The sequence below is a fragment of the Schistocerca cancellata genome, chromosome 5 (assembly GCF_023864275.1).
Source record: "Schistocerca cancellata isolate TAMUIC-IGC-003103 chromosome 5, iqSchCanc2.1, whole genome shotgun sequence".
Classification (NCBI taxonomy): Eukaryota; Metazoa; Arthropoda; class Insecta; order Orthoptera; family Acrididae; genus Schistocerca; species Schistocerca cancellata.
Window position 1 is genome coordinate 523,510,451 of NC_064630.1, and position 16,418 is coordinate 523,526,868.

Sequence of the window (16,418 nt, forward strand, 5' to 3'; positions counted from 1 at the left end):
GCGGCACGCTGCAGCACTGTGGTGTGTAAACTTCGATGTTTACAAGGGCTACACACATGTTGTAATATGTCACAGAGATCACGTTGCCACGCAAAAGTTGGCAACGTGAATCGATACCACAGACACTAGTGACGGCTGGCTGCATTCCGCAACGGTATATGGGATGGGCTCCTGAAGATCACGCCTCCCCTACCCGCAACAGCAGCGCCCTCACACACAGATCAATACAGAGTTGAGCAAGCGTGATCTCAGCACATTTCGAGGCCTCAGATACAGCAGTCAACATCATCGTCTAAGACCAACAAGTAGTTAAAGTTTCTGATAAAATGTACATCATAAAGTTGACCATTGTACTGCAAGAGAAGAGTCTGTTAATTGTGCATCAAGTGATGCTTCGCTGGTTCGTTACAGTTGTAAATTAGCCTGTACTCCTGGAGCGAAGAAGTGAATCAAAGTCAAGTATATCTGTTAAGTGAACTACCATTTCATGTGTTCTAGTTTGATGAGCCTTCTCTCAGAGCAATAAAAGAACCCACAGTTGTGAAACATGAAATTGGTTTCATGTGGTCACAACACATATAACTGGAAAAGATTTAACTTTATATTTTCTAAGTGGTTATGAATTAATGGTGACGTTAGCGCGTGAAAGATCTTCCGTTCTCGTTACACTCATATACAGGCACAAGAGCACGACATTAACTTTTAAAGCTGGTATTGAGACAGTCAGTGCTAATGTGTCTATACTGACAATATATCTGCGAAGTGATAATGGAAGGAGAGCAATACTACACAAAGTTTAAAAGAGAACTCAAATAGTAGCATTTATTTCATCTCCTTTCAAGTAAATAATCTCTATTGAAATAGTATGTACTATCAAGGACCACATCTATACGTCTTATCCTCTGACAAATCATGCAACGCTGAACCAAAAACTTCTTCCACGTACTGATGCCCTGTGCATACAGGAGTCTGGCATTTACCTTAATCAGAGCTACATCGTTTATGTAGTCGTAATGGTAATTATCGTGGAAGACGAATTCGCTGACGTGGATGAGTACACCACTATCATTTCTCACACTGTTGGTACCGGCTCGAACATCGGACACGCGGATCTCCTTCCTGAAATAGAAATGCCACGTCGTCTCAGGAAAATTACCACACTTTACAGATCCATGAAATTCTGACTAAAACATGTGTTCTGCTTCTTCAGTGCTGTTGCTTTGTTACTTAGTATCAATATTAGTCTTCCAGGAAGAAAGATTAATTTGTAAAATGCCACTTTGACAGATACACAGAAATCAAACAGTATGTAATTAATAACTATCGTAAAAAAATAGCTCGACGAGACAAATAAGCAGTGATACAGAACAAGGTCTAACAAAAGCAGATGATGATAGAAACTGTAATAACTAATTCATAGCCGGCCGGTGTGGCCGTGCGGTTAAAGGCGCTTCAGTCTGGAACTGCGTGACCGCTACGGTCGCAGGTTCGAATCCTGCCTCGGGCATGGATGTGTGTGATGTTCTTAGGTTAGTTAGGTTTAATTAGTTCTAAGTTCTAGGCGACTGATGACCTCAGAAGTTAAGTCGCATAGTGCTCAGAGCCATTTGAACCATTTTTTGAACTAATTCATAAGAACACCATTTTGAAACACTACCGATTGCTATGGATATTAGTAATCACTAAGAAGGAGAGTAATAAATGAGTTATATTGACAGTATTCTAATGATAAGGGGAAATACTGTTGTGGGAGTTGTTTCGTATCAGCGTTTCTGCCGCTGAATATTGTATTAACAAAACCAATAAGGTTGTATCGTACGGTGTTCAGCTATAATTAATTGCTATATTCTTGATTTTACTCAAATGTGAAGCAATTTAATGATGGTTATTCTCATCACAAGGTCACTCTGTGGCACCTTCACACGTTATAGCATTAATTAGCACAAACACATCACAGTCTTCACTGCAGAGGTGGCCAGTGCGGGCGACGCAGAACGTACAATCACGGTACACTGTAGATACTTAATAAAACACTTCAAAATAAACTATTTTGTGACGATCGGTAAATTGGTGACGGTCAACTCGCTCAGTCGAGAATACGAACTACGGGCGGCCTTCATCCATTACACTACGTCGTGCTCGCTTAGAGCTCTCTTCGCGACACTTCCCTGCACACTGCCTGCACTTCACTTACTAACAATTGCTGTATCTCACTGGCGCTGGCGGTGCTCGACTATCGATGTCGAAGCATAACTCGACCTGTGTGAGGCAAACTTATATTTATCTTTACGTAAAGGCTTGTGGATCCCTTACAAACTGACACACCAAAAATCGAATCTTCTTAGAAGAAGCTGAAGAACAAGCAAGTGACAAGGACAGACAATATTCCTTCTCACTTATTAAGGCGTGTGCGACCGAACCGCTGAATCTTTCCATCAGTAAATGGGGTATGTTCTCCACTGACTCGGTTGTTTTAACCCCCTCCACTGACGGAATGACCCACTTCCCATTTCCGTATGTATAAAACCAATACGGACTTGTAGCTGTCACGCTTTTGCGCTTACTGCTACGTATTTTAACTGTAAATAGCTCAGTCCCAATGGTAAGAGGCAGTAGTGAATTCACGTAGTTAATATTTGAACCCAGCACAGCTGCCACAAGCTCAGCTCACTTTTACTCCACTCCTACCCTCGCCATTGCACCACATTAACTAGGTGCTACGTGGACCTTGCTAAATTCACTTGCGTTTACATTTTTGACCGTTACTCGCCAGTATTTACCTAATGATTAGTACACTCCTAACCGGACTATTTCCCTAAGAGCTGTGATGACTGAACGGGTTCGATCCACGGCCTACAGTGCCCTACAGTTCACACGGTAACACTGCCTACCTGACCCACTTAACTTGGTAGTGAGCTTATGTATCCAATCACCACTGCTAGCAGCAGTGGATAATCCTATCAGCACGACGAGAGCAGCAGACTTACCGTCGAATCCTCCTGAAAATACTTATAACTACGGTCGCCAGCTCTGAAGGAGCAAAAGAATAAATCAATTTTTGGGCTCGTTTCAAAGTGAAATGGCTTGAGTTGAACTTAAACTTAATTCTGAATATTACTATTTCTGATCATTCTAGATGATTCTACAAAGCAAATACTCTCTCAATTTCTGTGAGTTGGCTTGGTAATTACTACCAAGACAGGTTATGCAACTTCGGTTAACAAAATTCTATCCTTCAACTTATTTAATGATTTTGGATATTACTCTTTGGACCATTGATACAGAATTAGTTAAGTGACTTTACTTGAAAGGTTGCTCAGAAAAATTTAAGTAACTAAAAATAGGCGACTCATTCTGGTGTGACCATTGCTCTTTTCAACATTCTTATACGCTAAAGTATTCTACAACCAAAAGAATTGTAAATGAAAGAGGCGATGGTGGCCTCAGTCTGATTTCACTATACTATGTTTGAGGTTACTACACTTTACAATGAACAACATGCGTCGTAATTTTACTCATTACTATATTCTGTCCTCTGCACTTGCATAAAAGAAAACTGGTATTCTCCTTTTACATGTATACAAAGTTCGACTTAACAATTGCAAGCAGTCTTGCCTTGGGTAGACGTGTCGGTGCTGGTGGTGAGATGCATGTGGCTAACGCAGCTCTTCACGCCTCATGCCCTTAATGGCGGCTGGAACTATGAGCTGTAGCACTCGTATAAGCTACTGCACGTCCGCCATAAAATCTGGGCACAGGAACTCTTACAATCAGCCGCAGTGGCGTAGAGGCGGCTTCAACAACCATTCGTCGCGTTTTACTCCAAAAACGGCGACGATATTCGCCTCTTCGCTGTTGCGCAATCACTTTTGCGTGAGCACAGTTACGCACGTCCGATCACTTCAACACTCCCCAGGCCATTCCATTGTTCAGTCCCTGTGTCTCCAGCTACCCCTAGTTACGCTCGTATCACCAAGAGTGGGGGCGTTCCTCTACCACCTTTTTACCGAAATCATTTAGTATTTAAGAATATTTATATTTACTACCCTGGAGTCCATACCAGTCATAATAATTTACTATTAGCGCTTTACAACATTAAATTATACAGTAATAACTTATAATTACCAAGAAAAAGAATACATTTGACTCCGAGAGCTTAGTGCATTGTCTGACAGGCAGCGCTAATTCCCAGTTTCGCCAATAGATGGCATCAGGGTGCACTCCCTGGCAGTCTCACACAAGCGTGCCCATTTCCGACGCGCGGGCTCCAAATTACTGTCAGCCCACCATCATTTCAGTTCCGTTACACGTGCTGGAGATTAACAAAAGGAAGCAGTGTGAAGTATGCAAAGGGATGAAACACTATTAAGGGAATTTACAACAATAAACCACGCTTACGAAAGGAAATGCCAATGGATATTCAAATTACGTAATCCTGACATTTCCCTCACATGCTTCAAAAATGCAGCTTTAAAAACGGCAGACTCTCCAAGATTGAAGCGAAGTCTAATTTAGATACAGATAAGGAAAAGGAACAAGAGAAGCTTTAATAGCATTACGAATTATATTAGAAAGAGTGACTGAAATGAACAAGAACATCATTACCTTACAAAAGGCTTTGAACGGAGTGAAGCGGCAAATATTATTGGATAAAAGAAAAAAAGCTTGTATAAAGTAAGACTGAGCTTCGTAGAGTTATACAAAAATGAAATTTCATAACTATACTGCCGGAAAAAAATTAGTACACCGGGAAAGATGGCGTCGATTTTGATTCGACAACACCATGTGGCACATGGGAGTAGTAAGCGTGTTGATAATGGTTTCATCGTAGCGGCGTAGCTGCCAGAGCGCCATCTGTGTGTACCATTTAATACGGAATACTCACATCCAGAAGGCTCAGTGTGGTGCAGACGTGTGGAGCAAGCAGGCAACCATGCCACTGGGGTCGCACTCGCGCCTCCTACAGTCACGTGTGCGCGTTTGAAAGGGGTCAAATCGTGCCCTCCCGAGCGGCGGTATGGTCCTTTCGGAGAACTGCCACACGAGTAGCACGTGCTGCGCCAGTTGTGCAACGATGTTGGTATGAGTGGTCAGGTGAACATTTTAACACTCACAGACGAAGTTCTGGACGTCCAAGCAGCACAGACGCCCACCAGGATTCTCGTATTGTAATGGCAACAGTGGCAGAGGTACAGCTACCACAGCACACATAAGAGAGATTGTGAGCCCAGACGTGTAACACGGACTGTTGCCAACTGGTTATCAACAGTGGGACTACGGGACGTACACTTCTACCGAGTATTCCACTCTCGTCTTAGCATCGGCGTGCAGGGGTCGACTAGGCCGTCAGAGGATCACTTGGAAGTCGGAATGGCGAGCCGGCCGGAGTGGCCGAGCGGTTAAAGGCGCTACAGTCCGGAACCGCACGACCGCTACGGTCGCAGGTTCGAATCCTGCCTCGGGCATGGGTGTGTGTGATGTCCTTAGGTTAGTTAGGTTTAAGTAGCTCTAAGTTCTAGGGGACTTATGACCACAGCAGTTGAGTCCCATAGTGTTCAGAGCCATTTGAACCATTTTTTCGGAATGGCGCGTCTTGGTCGTCAGCGATGAAATCAGGTTCTGCATGCACGCAAGTGATAGTCATTTTCGGGTACGATGTAGATATGGTGCCTGCTGTCTCGTAAACTGCATTCGTCGAGGACACTCTGGCCCCACCCTAGGCCTTATGGTTTCTCGTGCGATAAGCTACAACTCTGATTCACATCAGATGTTTCTGGAGGCAGTACTAACCAGCGCTCGGTACATGCAGAATGCTGTTAGACCCATGCAATTGCCGTGCTTGTAACAGGAAGGTGATGCGTTGCTCCAACAGGATAACGCTCGCCTGTACACTGCCTGCGAAACTCAGTATTCTCTGTAGAACGTGCAGCAACTTTCCTGGACAGCATGATCTCCGAACTTTTCTCCACTCGAGCGTTTGTGGGGTATGCTACGATGATAAGTGACGTGTGCAACTCGTTAATCAAGAACTCTTACAGAGCGACATGAACAGGTCGAGCTGGCGTGGCATAACGTATACTAGGACAGTATTCATTGCTGGACATGGAGGCCATACCATTTGACTAATATGGGTGTTTCAGCATGGGTCGATTCTTGCTACTTTAGAACCTCTTGTACTATTGATCTGGAAATGTAATCATTTCATGTAATCCATATGCTCTGTTGCAACAGTTAATCTTGATCGAACTGGAAACTAGAAGACAGTACTATTTTTTCCGGCTGTGTATATATGACCTTAATAAACAAGCTGACATAAGAAAAAGCGTCCGGCAAGGCTAGCCCATTTCTCCCTGTTTATTTAATTTGTGTGCTATAGAAACCAATATCACAAGAAAGGAGTAAAAATAGGTATCCAGTGCTGGAGATAAGTGAAAATTCATTTCGTAGATGTAATGCTCAGAAAATGGAGAACGATGATGCTATAAGAGAAGTTGAGTAAAATCAGAGTTTGTGATTTACCGTCTAGGATCAGATGTAAAAACTATCGTTAATAACATGTGCCAACATGAATAAATGACGCTGAACACATAAGAAGATAAATAAGCGTTATCTTGTCCAAATAACGATTCTTTGAAATTTTGACGAAGTTGTAGAGCAGAGTAGGTGGGAATATGAGCTGACAAGTAACTGGAATGCTGGCTAAGACACATTTAATTCTAAGTACACCATCTGTAGCACAATGTCTGGCAACAGGCCCTGCAGCTGATTATTTATATCAGATGTGTTGTTTACGCAAAAAATTTCCGTCGGTACCAAATTAAATGACATAAAATAATGGGGATATATCTCATTGTCCGAGACATGTGTTTCCTGTTGCAATAATCGTGTGAGAATACGACGCCTTCCACAAGACCGTCAACACAATGTCTGCACTCCGTAAAGTACACAGATCGCTGTCTTTTTCGCTAGGACCAATTCATTTGGACAAGGCGTATGTCAAAGTTCCCCCCTCGCACCCTCCCCCCCTCAGTCACACACACACCAAGAACCAATGGACCTTACATGGTGAATTGTGTGCCTCAACGGCACAGCCGGCAAGACCGTAGGTGAAATCACGTCGAATGGGTGTCTGCAAAGAGACCGGATTAACACAAACTATATGATCAAAAGTATCCGGTCGCCCTCAAAAAATACGGTTTTCATATTGGGTGCATTGTGCTGCCACCTAGTGCCAGGTACTCCATATCAGCGAGAACAGAACGGGACGCTCCGCGAAACTCACGGACTTTCTAACGCGGTCGGGTGATTGGGTGTCACTTGTCTCCTACGTCTGTACGCGAAATTTCCACGCTCCTTAATATCCCTAGGTCCACTGTTTTCGATGTGATGGTGTAATGGAAACGTGAAGGGACACACGTACAGCACAAAAGCGTACAGGACGAACTCGTCTGTTTACTGACAGAGAACACCGATAGTTGAAGAGGGTTGTAATGTGTAATAGGTAGAAATCTATTCAGACCATCACACAGGAATTCCAAACTGCATCAGGATCCACTGCAAGTACTATGACAGTTAGGCGGGAGGTGAGAAAACTTGGATTTCATGGTCGAACGGCAGCTCATAAGCCACACATCGCTCCCGTAAATACCAAACGACGCCTCGTTTGGTGTAAGGAGCGTAAACATTGGACGATTGAACAGTGGAAAAACGTTGTGTGGAGCGACGAATCACGGTACATAGAGTGACGATCCGATGACAGGGTGTGGGTGTGATGAATTTCCGGTGAACGTCATCTGCCAGCGTGTGTAGTACCAACAGTAAAATTCGGAGGCGGTGGTGTCATAGTGTGGTCGTGTTTTTCATGGAGGGGGCTTGCATCCCTAGTTGTTTTGCGTGGCACTATCACAGTACAGGTTACTTTGATGTTGAGCGATTTGGGGATATCGATTGCATCTTTCTACATTATCGAACACCTGTTCATAATGCACGGCCTGTGGCGGAGGGGTTACACGATAATAACATCCGTGTAATGGACTGCCCTGCTCCGAGTCCTGACCTGAATCCTATAGAACACTTTTGGTATGTTTTTGAATGCCAACATCGTGCCAGGCATCACTGACCGACATCGATACCGCTTCTCAGTGCAGCTCTCCGTGAAGAATGGGCTGCCGTTCCCCAAGAAACCTTCCAGCACCTGATTGAACGTATGCCTGCGGGAGTGGAAGCCGATGGAGGGTGCCACGAACTTGTAAGTCATTTTCAGCCAGGCGTCCGGATATTTTTCATCACATAGTGTATGATATCAGAAGACATATAGCGGCCTTTTCACTAGGTATAGGAGCAACAGTTAGGATGACTGACTAATCTGAACTTGTAATATTATACAATATGGCCTCGCTTCGTTGTTACTGTGAACGCCTGAATTCAAGATCAGCAGTATACCTGTGTGGCTTAATGGTGATACCATCCTCTCGGATAAAATATTCTTGAGATAAAGCAGTCCCCCAATCAGATGCCTGCCGAGAACTATCAAGGAGAATATTGTTATCAGGAAAAACCAAATTGACTTTCTATCCCAGTATGTACTTTAAGCAAATTGTGAAGTAAACTAAGGAGAAATTTAGAATGAACATTAAAGGGAGAAGAAATTGAAGCATTGACGCTTCGAGATGATATTGCATCTCTGTCAAACTGCAAAGTACTTGGAAGATCAGCAGAAAGGATTTTATTGTGTCATGAATAGAGGGTATCAGCTGTTCAGGAGCAGTAAAACAGCAGTAATTTGGTGTAGTGGAATTAAGTCATGTGATGCTGAGGGAATGAGATATGAAATGAGATACTAAAAGGGGGAGATGAATTCTGTTATTCGGTTAACAAAATAATTCCTCATGGCCTAAGTAGGTAGGGTATAAAAATAATCTTTCGTCAGCAAGAAAAGCATCTCTGGAAAAGAGATTTTTTTTGTCATTCTATAAAAATTTAAAACTTATTTTATCCTTAAGAGTTTGGACTCTGGTCAGCAAAGAAGAAAATAGAACATATTGAAATGCAGTGCTACAGGAGGATGCTGAAGATTTGATGGGTGAACCTAGGAAAAATCTGTGCCACAATTTGATTTAAATAAGAGCTCGCTTGATTTTGAATTACGCTGTATATTTAGTTACACAACACTGCTGCTAGAATATATTTAATAGTATTTGCCTATCTTAAGTTTATATAAATGTTATGTCTCATATGTGCCCGGTGTCTCAAAATGAACAACGGGGTTTAAAGCTTTGTAGCATTTATTACATTCACCATACAGTACATCAAAGAGCAACTCAAACAGTATTTTTTTTTTCACATGGTCAGTTGGAGTAGCATTCGTCAAGCGGCACACAACGAGTAGACAGGCCAGTCTTTCCCAAATCTTGATCAGTGTGTCTGGAGTAAATGTTGCAACAACTGCTTCAGTCCTGTTCCTTAAGGCTGGTAGATCAGCTGGTAGCGGAGGCACATACACATGGTCCCTTATAAACCCCAAAATGCAAACTTCGCATGAGGTCTGATCGGATGAAGGGCATGCGAAACAACGAAACAAATGGTTCAAATGGCTCTGAGCACTATGGGACTTAACATCTTAGGTCATCAGTCCCCTAGAACTTAGAACTACGTAAACCTAACTAACCTAAAGACATCATACACATCCATGCCCGAGGCAGGATTCGAACCTGCGACCGTAGCAGTCCCGGACTGCAGCGCCTAGAACCGCACGGCCACCGCGGCCGGCCAACGAAACAAGCTCTATCGTCTGGCCGTTGAGGCCATTCCAGCGATCGGGTACAACTTGGTTTAACTAATCGCGTACTGAGTTGTGTCCATGTGATGTGGCGCACCATCTTGCTGACATATAAAGTTCTGAGGTTCATCTTCTTCCAATTGACGAAAGGGCTGTAGTTCTAGCGCACAAAGATAAGAAACAGAAGTTCAGCGCAAAAGAAAGGCTCACAAACTATCAGCCGGGATATGACACAAAAAACATTCACCACAGGTTGAAAATACAGTTGTAAGGTTCTTTCATTTAACACACGATCGGTTTCGGGCCCTTATACGCCTAACCTGAGGTGTCCTAACTCCATGCTCTGCGCTAGTTGGTAGCACACCGCGTCTTGTACAAGTCAACCATGGCGGTCGGGATCACAGCACCAAGTTACGACACCTGAAGATGGTCGTATAAGAGCCCCAAACCGGTCGTGCGTTAAATGAAAGAACCTTACAACTGTAGCGGTATTTTCAACCTCTGGTATAATGATCAGTTGTGGGTGTTCCTCCGACAGGATTGTTTTTAAGAAACATTCAGTTTAGGGGAGTCGTACTTTCTCGAAAGGGTTTGCCTATACCAGATGCGCACATTATGTGTGTTCACATATCCACTTAGGTGAAATGTCTATCCATCACTGAAGACGTCACGATACAGAAAAACGTCATCGCCGTGCAGAAACATTCTTTTGTAAAGCTGGCACATAAACCGTAGTCTGTAAGCTTTTAGAGTTTGTAACAACTGCAGATTATTATAGTTGTAAGGGTCTCCATAAAAGCCTGAATGCAGACGTCACTGCAATTACTAATTCACGACTAGCCTTCCGGACTAATTTCTTGAGGCTGCGCGTGAAAGACTCTCTCGCTTGTTCGACACCTTCTCCAGCCACTATTGATCGACCAGTTTTTCAATGACAGACGGTGTCCTCAAACATATGAAACCAACTACGGCCGTTATCACTTGGAAGATCACAATGGAACTTAAAACGGAAGGCTAGTCGCATGTAACAACAGATTCAGTCGTTGCAAACTGTAAAACAAAAAAGCTTTCTGTTCACGGGTCGCCATCTTTGCTAGTCAGTTCTAAGCGAGGCTTTAGGCTTGATGGTCGTATACGTGTTTTCTGGTTCACGTGGCTGTGTCGTGAGTATTTCGTTTTTAAAATGGAAGCTGAAACCGAGTCATGTCGGATTACAGTTAGTGAGCAGGGTCCCTATAGCAAAATCGATTCCCTACGTGGGAAGAACCCAACGGAAATTTACAACGCTTTTCGAGAGGTGTATGGTAAAAGCATAGTGTCACGGCGGTCTAGTCATTTCCATGAAGGTTGGACAAGCACTGAGGACAATCCAGTAAGTAGAAGGTCATCAACTTCAACAGACTAAATATTTCAGGTTATAGTGAATTAGTCTTGAGAAAGGATCGACGAAAAACATGAGGACATTACATATGAGCCCAGAATGTCTACCACTTCTTCGAAACCCCATAACTGCCTTCCATTGTGACGCTTACCTTTGCAATTTGGCTCAAAGTTGTCTACAATATTCCTCTGTAACAGTGAAAAAGCTTGGCGCCCTGTGACCTCACCCTCAAACAGCAAGGTGTCGACGCATGCGAAAAAATGGTCACAGCTCAGACGCTCCTCTGAGGTGTAAGGTGGGTTACTTGTTTCACATTGACACCAAATTTAACTATAATTCTGCTCAACGCTATCGTGGACATGTCACTTGATAGGAAAGTTGTCACACGTTCTCTTACCTACATTTCACCCCCTTCTTTTAACGCTTCGGCGGTGGACGTCAGAGCCACGAGACACAGCGTTGATATCACGCGATTTTTTACGGGTGGTCGAGGAAAGCGTTTCAGTCAAACAGCCGCTCACTGAGAATCGATACGAAGAGCCCTCAGGAGATGGCATAAAGGTGCTCCATGAAACCACCCTTGACCTCGAGGCGTTGATTCCCACACATTTCGCTGCCGAAAACGACAGGTCACAATTTGATGAGCAACGGGACGACGTTCTTGACAAAGTTCGACACCGATGCCACCCTCTGGTGATTCAGTCCTACTTTAAGGACACTGTCAGTCTGCAACCCCACTGAACGTGATCTGACCCTTTTGCAGTGTAGCGCGACCACAAATTTTGCTCGAGCACACAAGGCAGAACCACTAAGGATGATTCAAAACCATCTAAACGCGGTGCGAGGCAGCAAGGGTGTTAATCCTCTTTTGGCCCTCCTGTTTTGCTTCCTCCTTGGTGTGATCACGAGCGCATTGACATACCCCACCCATAGTTCAGCAACACCCGTTGTACTACGCTCGCACCTTTATTGAGAACGTTAAAAATGTAGAGACTTCGACACCCATTCAGCTAAGTAGTGCTCCGCTGTTGCTCTGGCTCCTGAGGGCAGGCAACACGACTTAAAAGTTATCGACGGGAAGTCAGTACGTGGCCACATGGAACTGCGCTGGTGGAAGAGCTCTTGGAACGAACTGATTTTCTGCTAATGTGCTGGCCTTCCCCTTTCTCTGTCTTAAATCATACTGTCCACGTGTGGGATATGTTAAGGGCGACTATCACAGCACATCCGCATGCACCAACGAACATCCTTCCGTTGTCAAGTACCTTGGTAGAGAAATGGAACGCTCTACTTCAAGAACTCCTTAACAAGCTGGTGGAAAACATGGAAGCACGTTTCATACCATGCACTGCGTGGTGATCGCACATTCTATTATGGATGCTGGATCACCTTTTTTATTGTCCAGGGGACCATCGTAAATCTCTGAACTAAAGTGTAACTATTGTCTGTGAACAAAAGTGTCATTTCTGTTCGTTTCATTGCCTGCTTCTTTCAGTTGCCTTCTTTAAGTTCTTAGTATACTGTAGCGATCTAAGACAAAAAAGAAAAACAACGCACCACGAAGGAGTTATCTGAATTGAACGGAATTTTCACTTACAGAAAAAGCTGGTGATTTATTCAAGAGGTCGAGCTTCACAAATTGAGAAAGTGGACCATGGTCCTTATGCAAGCAATTATTCGGCTTGCATTTGATTCATAGACTTTTTGGATGTTCTGCTGAGTGACCTCGTGCTAAATTCTGTAAACTTGGCGTGTTAAACTTCAATTTTTCTTCGTGTCGTAAGTGATCTCACGTCATTGAAAGGTAACAGTCATTCAGAGCCCCATTGAATGTGAAGTTATAGGCATAAAAACACTGAAATTTATTAGTAATACCATAATTTCCCAGTTGGACTTAACATCTGCAAACAGTATTAAAGCTTAGTTTCTGGCTTTTAGCACAGTGAAATACAGCAATCTCATCTACAGATAGCTAAAGAAATATGGTTAGACGTGTTTATTTTTATCGTCGTGGTGATGTATTCTGGTTTTGCTTACCCATCCACACAGTGACCAGCAGTCATGACCCAGTATTCGTTGATGATTGTAGCGCTGCATTCGGGTACACCATAACGAACATATTGAGCCTGTAACAAATAAAATAGGTCTACGTTTTCAATTTATCTGTGTTGCATTCGCTGATTAGATGCCACACGCTACAACCACATCACCAGATTTTGTTACCCGGCAGATTTCTTAGTTATGCACTAGGTACATACAGTTATTTATCGTTTTCTGAAATACCATACATTACGCTTATCTGTGTGGCCTATCATAGCGAATGTTACTTTACAATCCATAATTACTGGACCCAGGAAGTAACTGCATCGGTAGGAGTGTGGTGTAGTGGAGAGTCATTTTTAATTTATTGTCTAATGATACTAGACTTCAGTGTTATCAAAAAAAGTTCGGGTATTAGGGACTCACTTTTTAAAATTGTAGTGAGAACAGGGCCATCATGTCATCATGTGTGATCAACAGAACATTTTTGTAAAGAGTGAGTAGTTCATTAGCTATACATAGATAAAATATTCTGGAAACATCCCCCAGGCTGTGTCTAAGCCATGTGTCCGCAGTATCCTTTCCTTCAGGAGTGCTGGTTCTGCAGGTTCGCAGGAGAGCTTCTGTAAAGTTTGGTAGGAGACGAGGTACTGGCAGAAGTATAGCTGTGAGGAGGGGGCGTGAGTCGTGCTTGGGTAGCTCAGTTGGTAGAGCACTTGCCCGCGAAAGGCAAAGTTCCCGAGTTCGAATCTCGGTCCGGCACACAGTTTTAATCTGCCAAGAAGTTTCAGATAAAATATAGTTTGAAGGATCACAGTAATGATTCATTATAACATGTTCCTCTCTTGGAACAACGTTGAGGTGTGTATCATTATTGCACTAACAGTCATGTCTTCCCTATATTCGTACCAATTCCTGGGCAATGTAACTGCGGTATCTTCTATAGCGTGTTCGTTTGAGAGGTTGATAGCCTATCTGTCTGCTGACTGACTAGTATTCTGACTTTGTGTTTTGAGTCTCATCATGAACGTCAAGTAGACAGACAATCAGGTTTAAATTATTATACTTTTTGTACTGGAGTGTGCACTGATTTGAGATTTCTTGGCAGATTAAAACTGTTTATCGGACAGGTATTTCAACCTGGGACCATAGCAAAGGTCCCAGGTTTGAGTCCCTGCCCTGGAGACAATATTAATCTATCATTAAGTTTCACGGTTAAATTATCCAGAATGCTAATAGTTCCAGGATGATTTCTCATTAGCCTTATGAACCATTTCTGCCTGGGATTTGTATCTGAATGTGCTAATGGAGACAATAAATGGCCAATTAACGCTGACATTTTACCATGAAAGGAAACTCGTTATCTCCCGCTTCTGTTCCGTTCACAACTCTTGAGTCACTCTGCCCTGGAGGTGCAGCTGCAAAATAAAAAGGAACGTTTATTAATGGTCCTACATATTTCGTAATAGTTACACTTAAGTATGTTACGTTCCATGGATAATCACATATTATAAAATGGTATCTGAAAGTCCGTCTGACAAAAGAGACCTCACTTGCAGTAAGTGTTGCCTGAATTGCCTTATGTGACAAGTTCTTGTTGCATTTAGTCACGTCATTTTATGTGAACCAGGGCCACCAAGTTTGAGAAAATTAAATCCCGAGGTGTTCCTCACAAAGAGGACTTTCTTTTCCGTTTCAAACATCTCTGCGACTGATTTTTGAGTGAGTCGATTAGCAGATACCAGACTCCAGCAAATCGTAATTCATTTCCGAGCGCCATGTGCCCGTTGTGTTGCCTGTTTTGTAGGCAAAAGAAGAGATGGCTGCGAGCTGGCTACACCGTTCCCCACAACTTCAGTTTGTCACAAGGTTGCATTATTGGAACTACAGCTATAATCAATGCTTTTATTCTATAGTGCTGGAATTTTTGGAAACAGTGTATATGCGAGATTCTAAGAAAAAAACTAATCAGCTGTACTGTTTTCATATTATGCACCGCTTTACAGTCTGTCAGGAATAAGTGATAGTTTACGAGCTTGTTGCAAGAGGTCAGATGTATTCGTTGTAAACTTTTTCTGATAATAAATGTGTAGCTACTAATGTGACTCATTGTTGGTACTGAAAAATGCGCTATGTGATAGTGTGTCTTAGTGACCTGAAAAGAAAGAGCGGTTCGGGATTGTTCAACCATGGTCTAGACTCAGCAACCGTTAAGCACATCGAGAGCGGATGTAGGTAAGACACTTGCAGTACACTGCCAACCAATGCACTCATAAAATGCATGTGAAAGAAGAAGGGATGTGCTAGGCTGCATGGTAAAGAGAGGACAGGCCTATCAATGTGGTTTCCACTGCGTACGGCTACCGCACAGTAGGAAAAACCCAATCTATATCGTGCTAGGCTGCATGGTAAAGAGGGGACGGGCTTATCAATGTGGTTTCCACTGCATACGGCTACCGCACAGTAGGGAAAACCCAATCTATATCGTGCTAGGCTGCATGGTAAAGAGGGGACAGGCTTATTAATGTGGTTTCCACTGCGTACGGCTACCGCACAGTAGGGAAAACCCAATCTATATCGTGCTAGGCTGCATGGTAAAGAGGGGACAGGCTTATTAATGTGGTTTCCACTGCGTACGGCTACCGCACAGTAGGGAAAACCCAATCTATATCTCAACCCTACTCAAAAGTAGAAATTTTAGCTGCAGCTGGCGAGTTTGCAAAAACACATATCAGTAGGTTGTGTGAGGACAATCAACACTTCCGTGAGGCAGTGGTCTCTGACTAGGGTTCCAAAAAGAAAATCAGTGCATAATCAGCTGAGAGAGTCACATGTACCTGAGGAAGTGCACATCCTAGCAAACGACAGTAATCTGCGGCGGCTGCCCCTACGGAGCAAAGGGATATTGAGTTTGCGTTTCTTCGCAGTGCTAAATTATTTTGCGTGAGCTCCACTAACGAACAGCAAACTGGACGACGAGATGACCAAGCTCCAGTTCATCACTCTATGTTCCGCAAGCCTAAAATCCTGACTGTTCTGAAAAATAAAGTGGTAGTTTTACAATATGATGTCCTCGCAACTAAATCATCTAAACATGTGCTGGAAAATTATAAACCTTTTCATGAAACTGGCCCTAATTTTTCCGCGTCGTATTGACACATGGCAGCATGAAATAATTATTTGTTATCTTGATAATTATAACTTCTAGTATATAAATCC

At 43.2% G+C, this 16,418-nt stretch overlaps 1 protein-coding gene across 1 annotated transcript in view; it reads right to left on the reverse strand.

Moving 5' to 3' along the window:
* The window catches only part of LOC126188651 (trypsin-7-like), a 70,449-nt gene that overhangs the window by 8,049 nt on the left and 45,982 nt on the right, over window positions 1-16,418 (reverse strand). The window contains exons 2-4 of the mRNA XM_049930254.1: window positions 14,544-14,617; window positions 13,197-13,285; window positions 981-1,119 (exon numbers count right to left, since the gene is read on the reverse strand). Of these exons, the coding sequence (XP_049786211.1) occupies window positions 981-1,119; window positions 13,197-13,285; window positions 14,544-14,617 (302 nt within the window). The remainder of the gene's footprint in view (window positions 1-980; window positions 1,120-13,196; window positions 13,286-14,543; window positions 14,618-16,418) is intronic.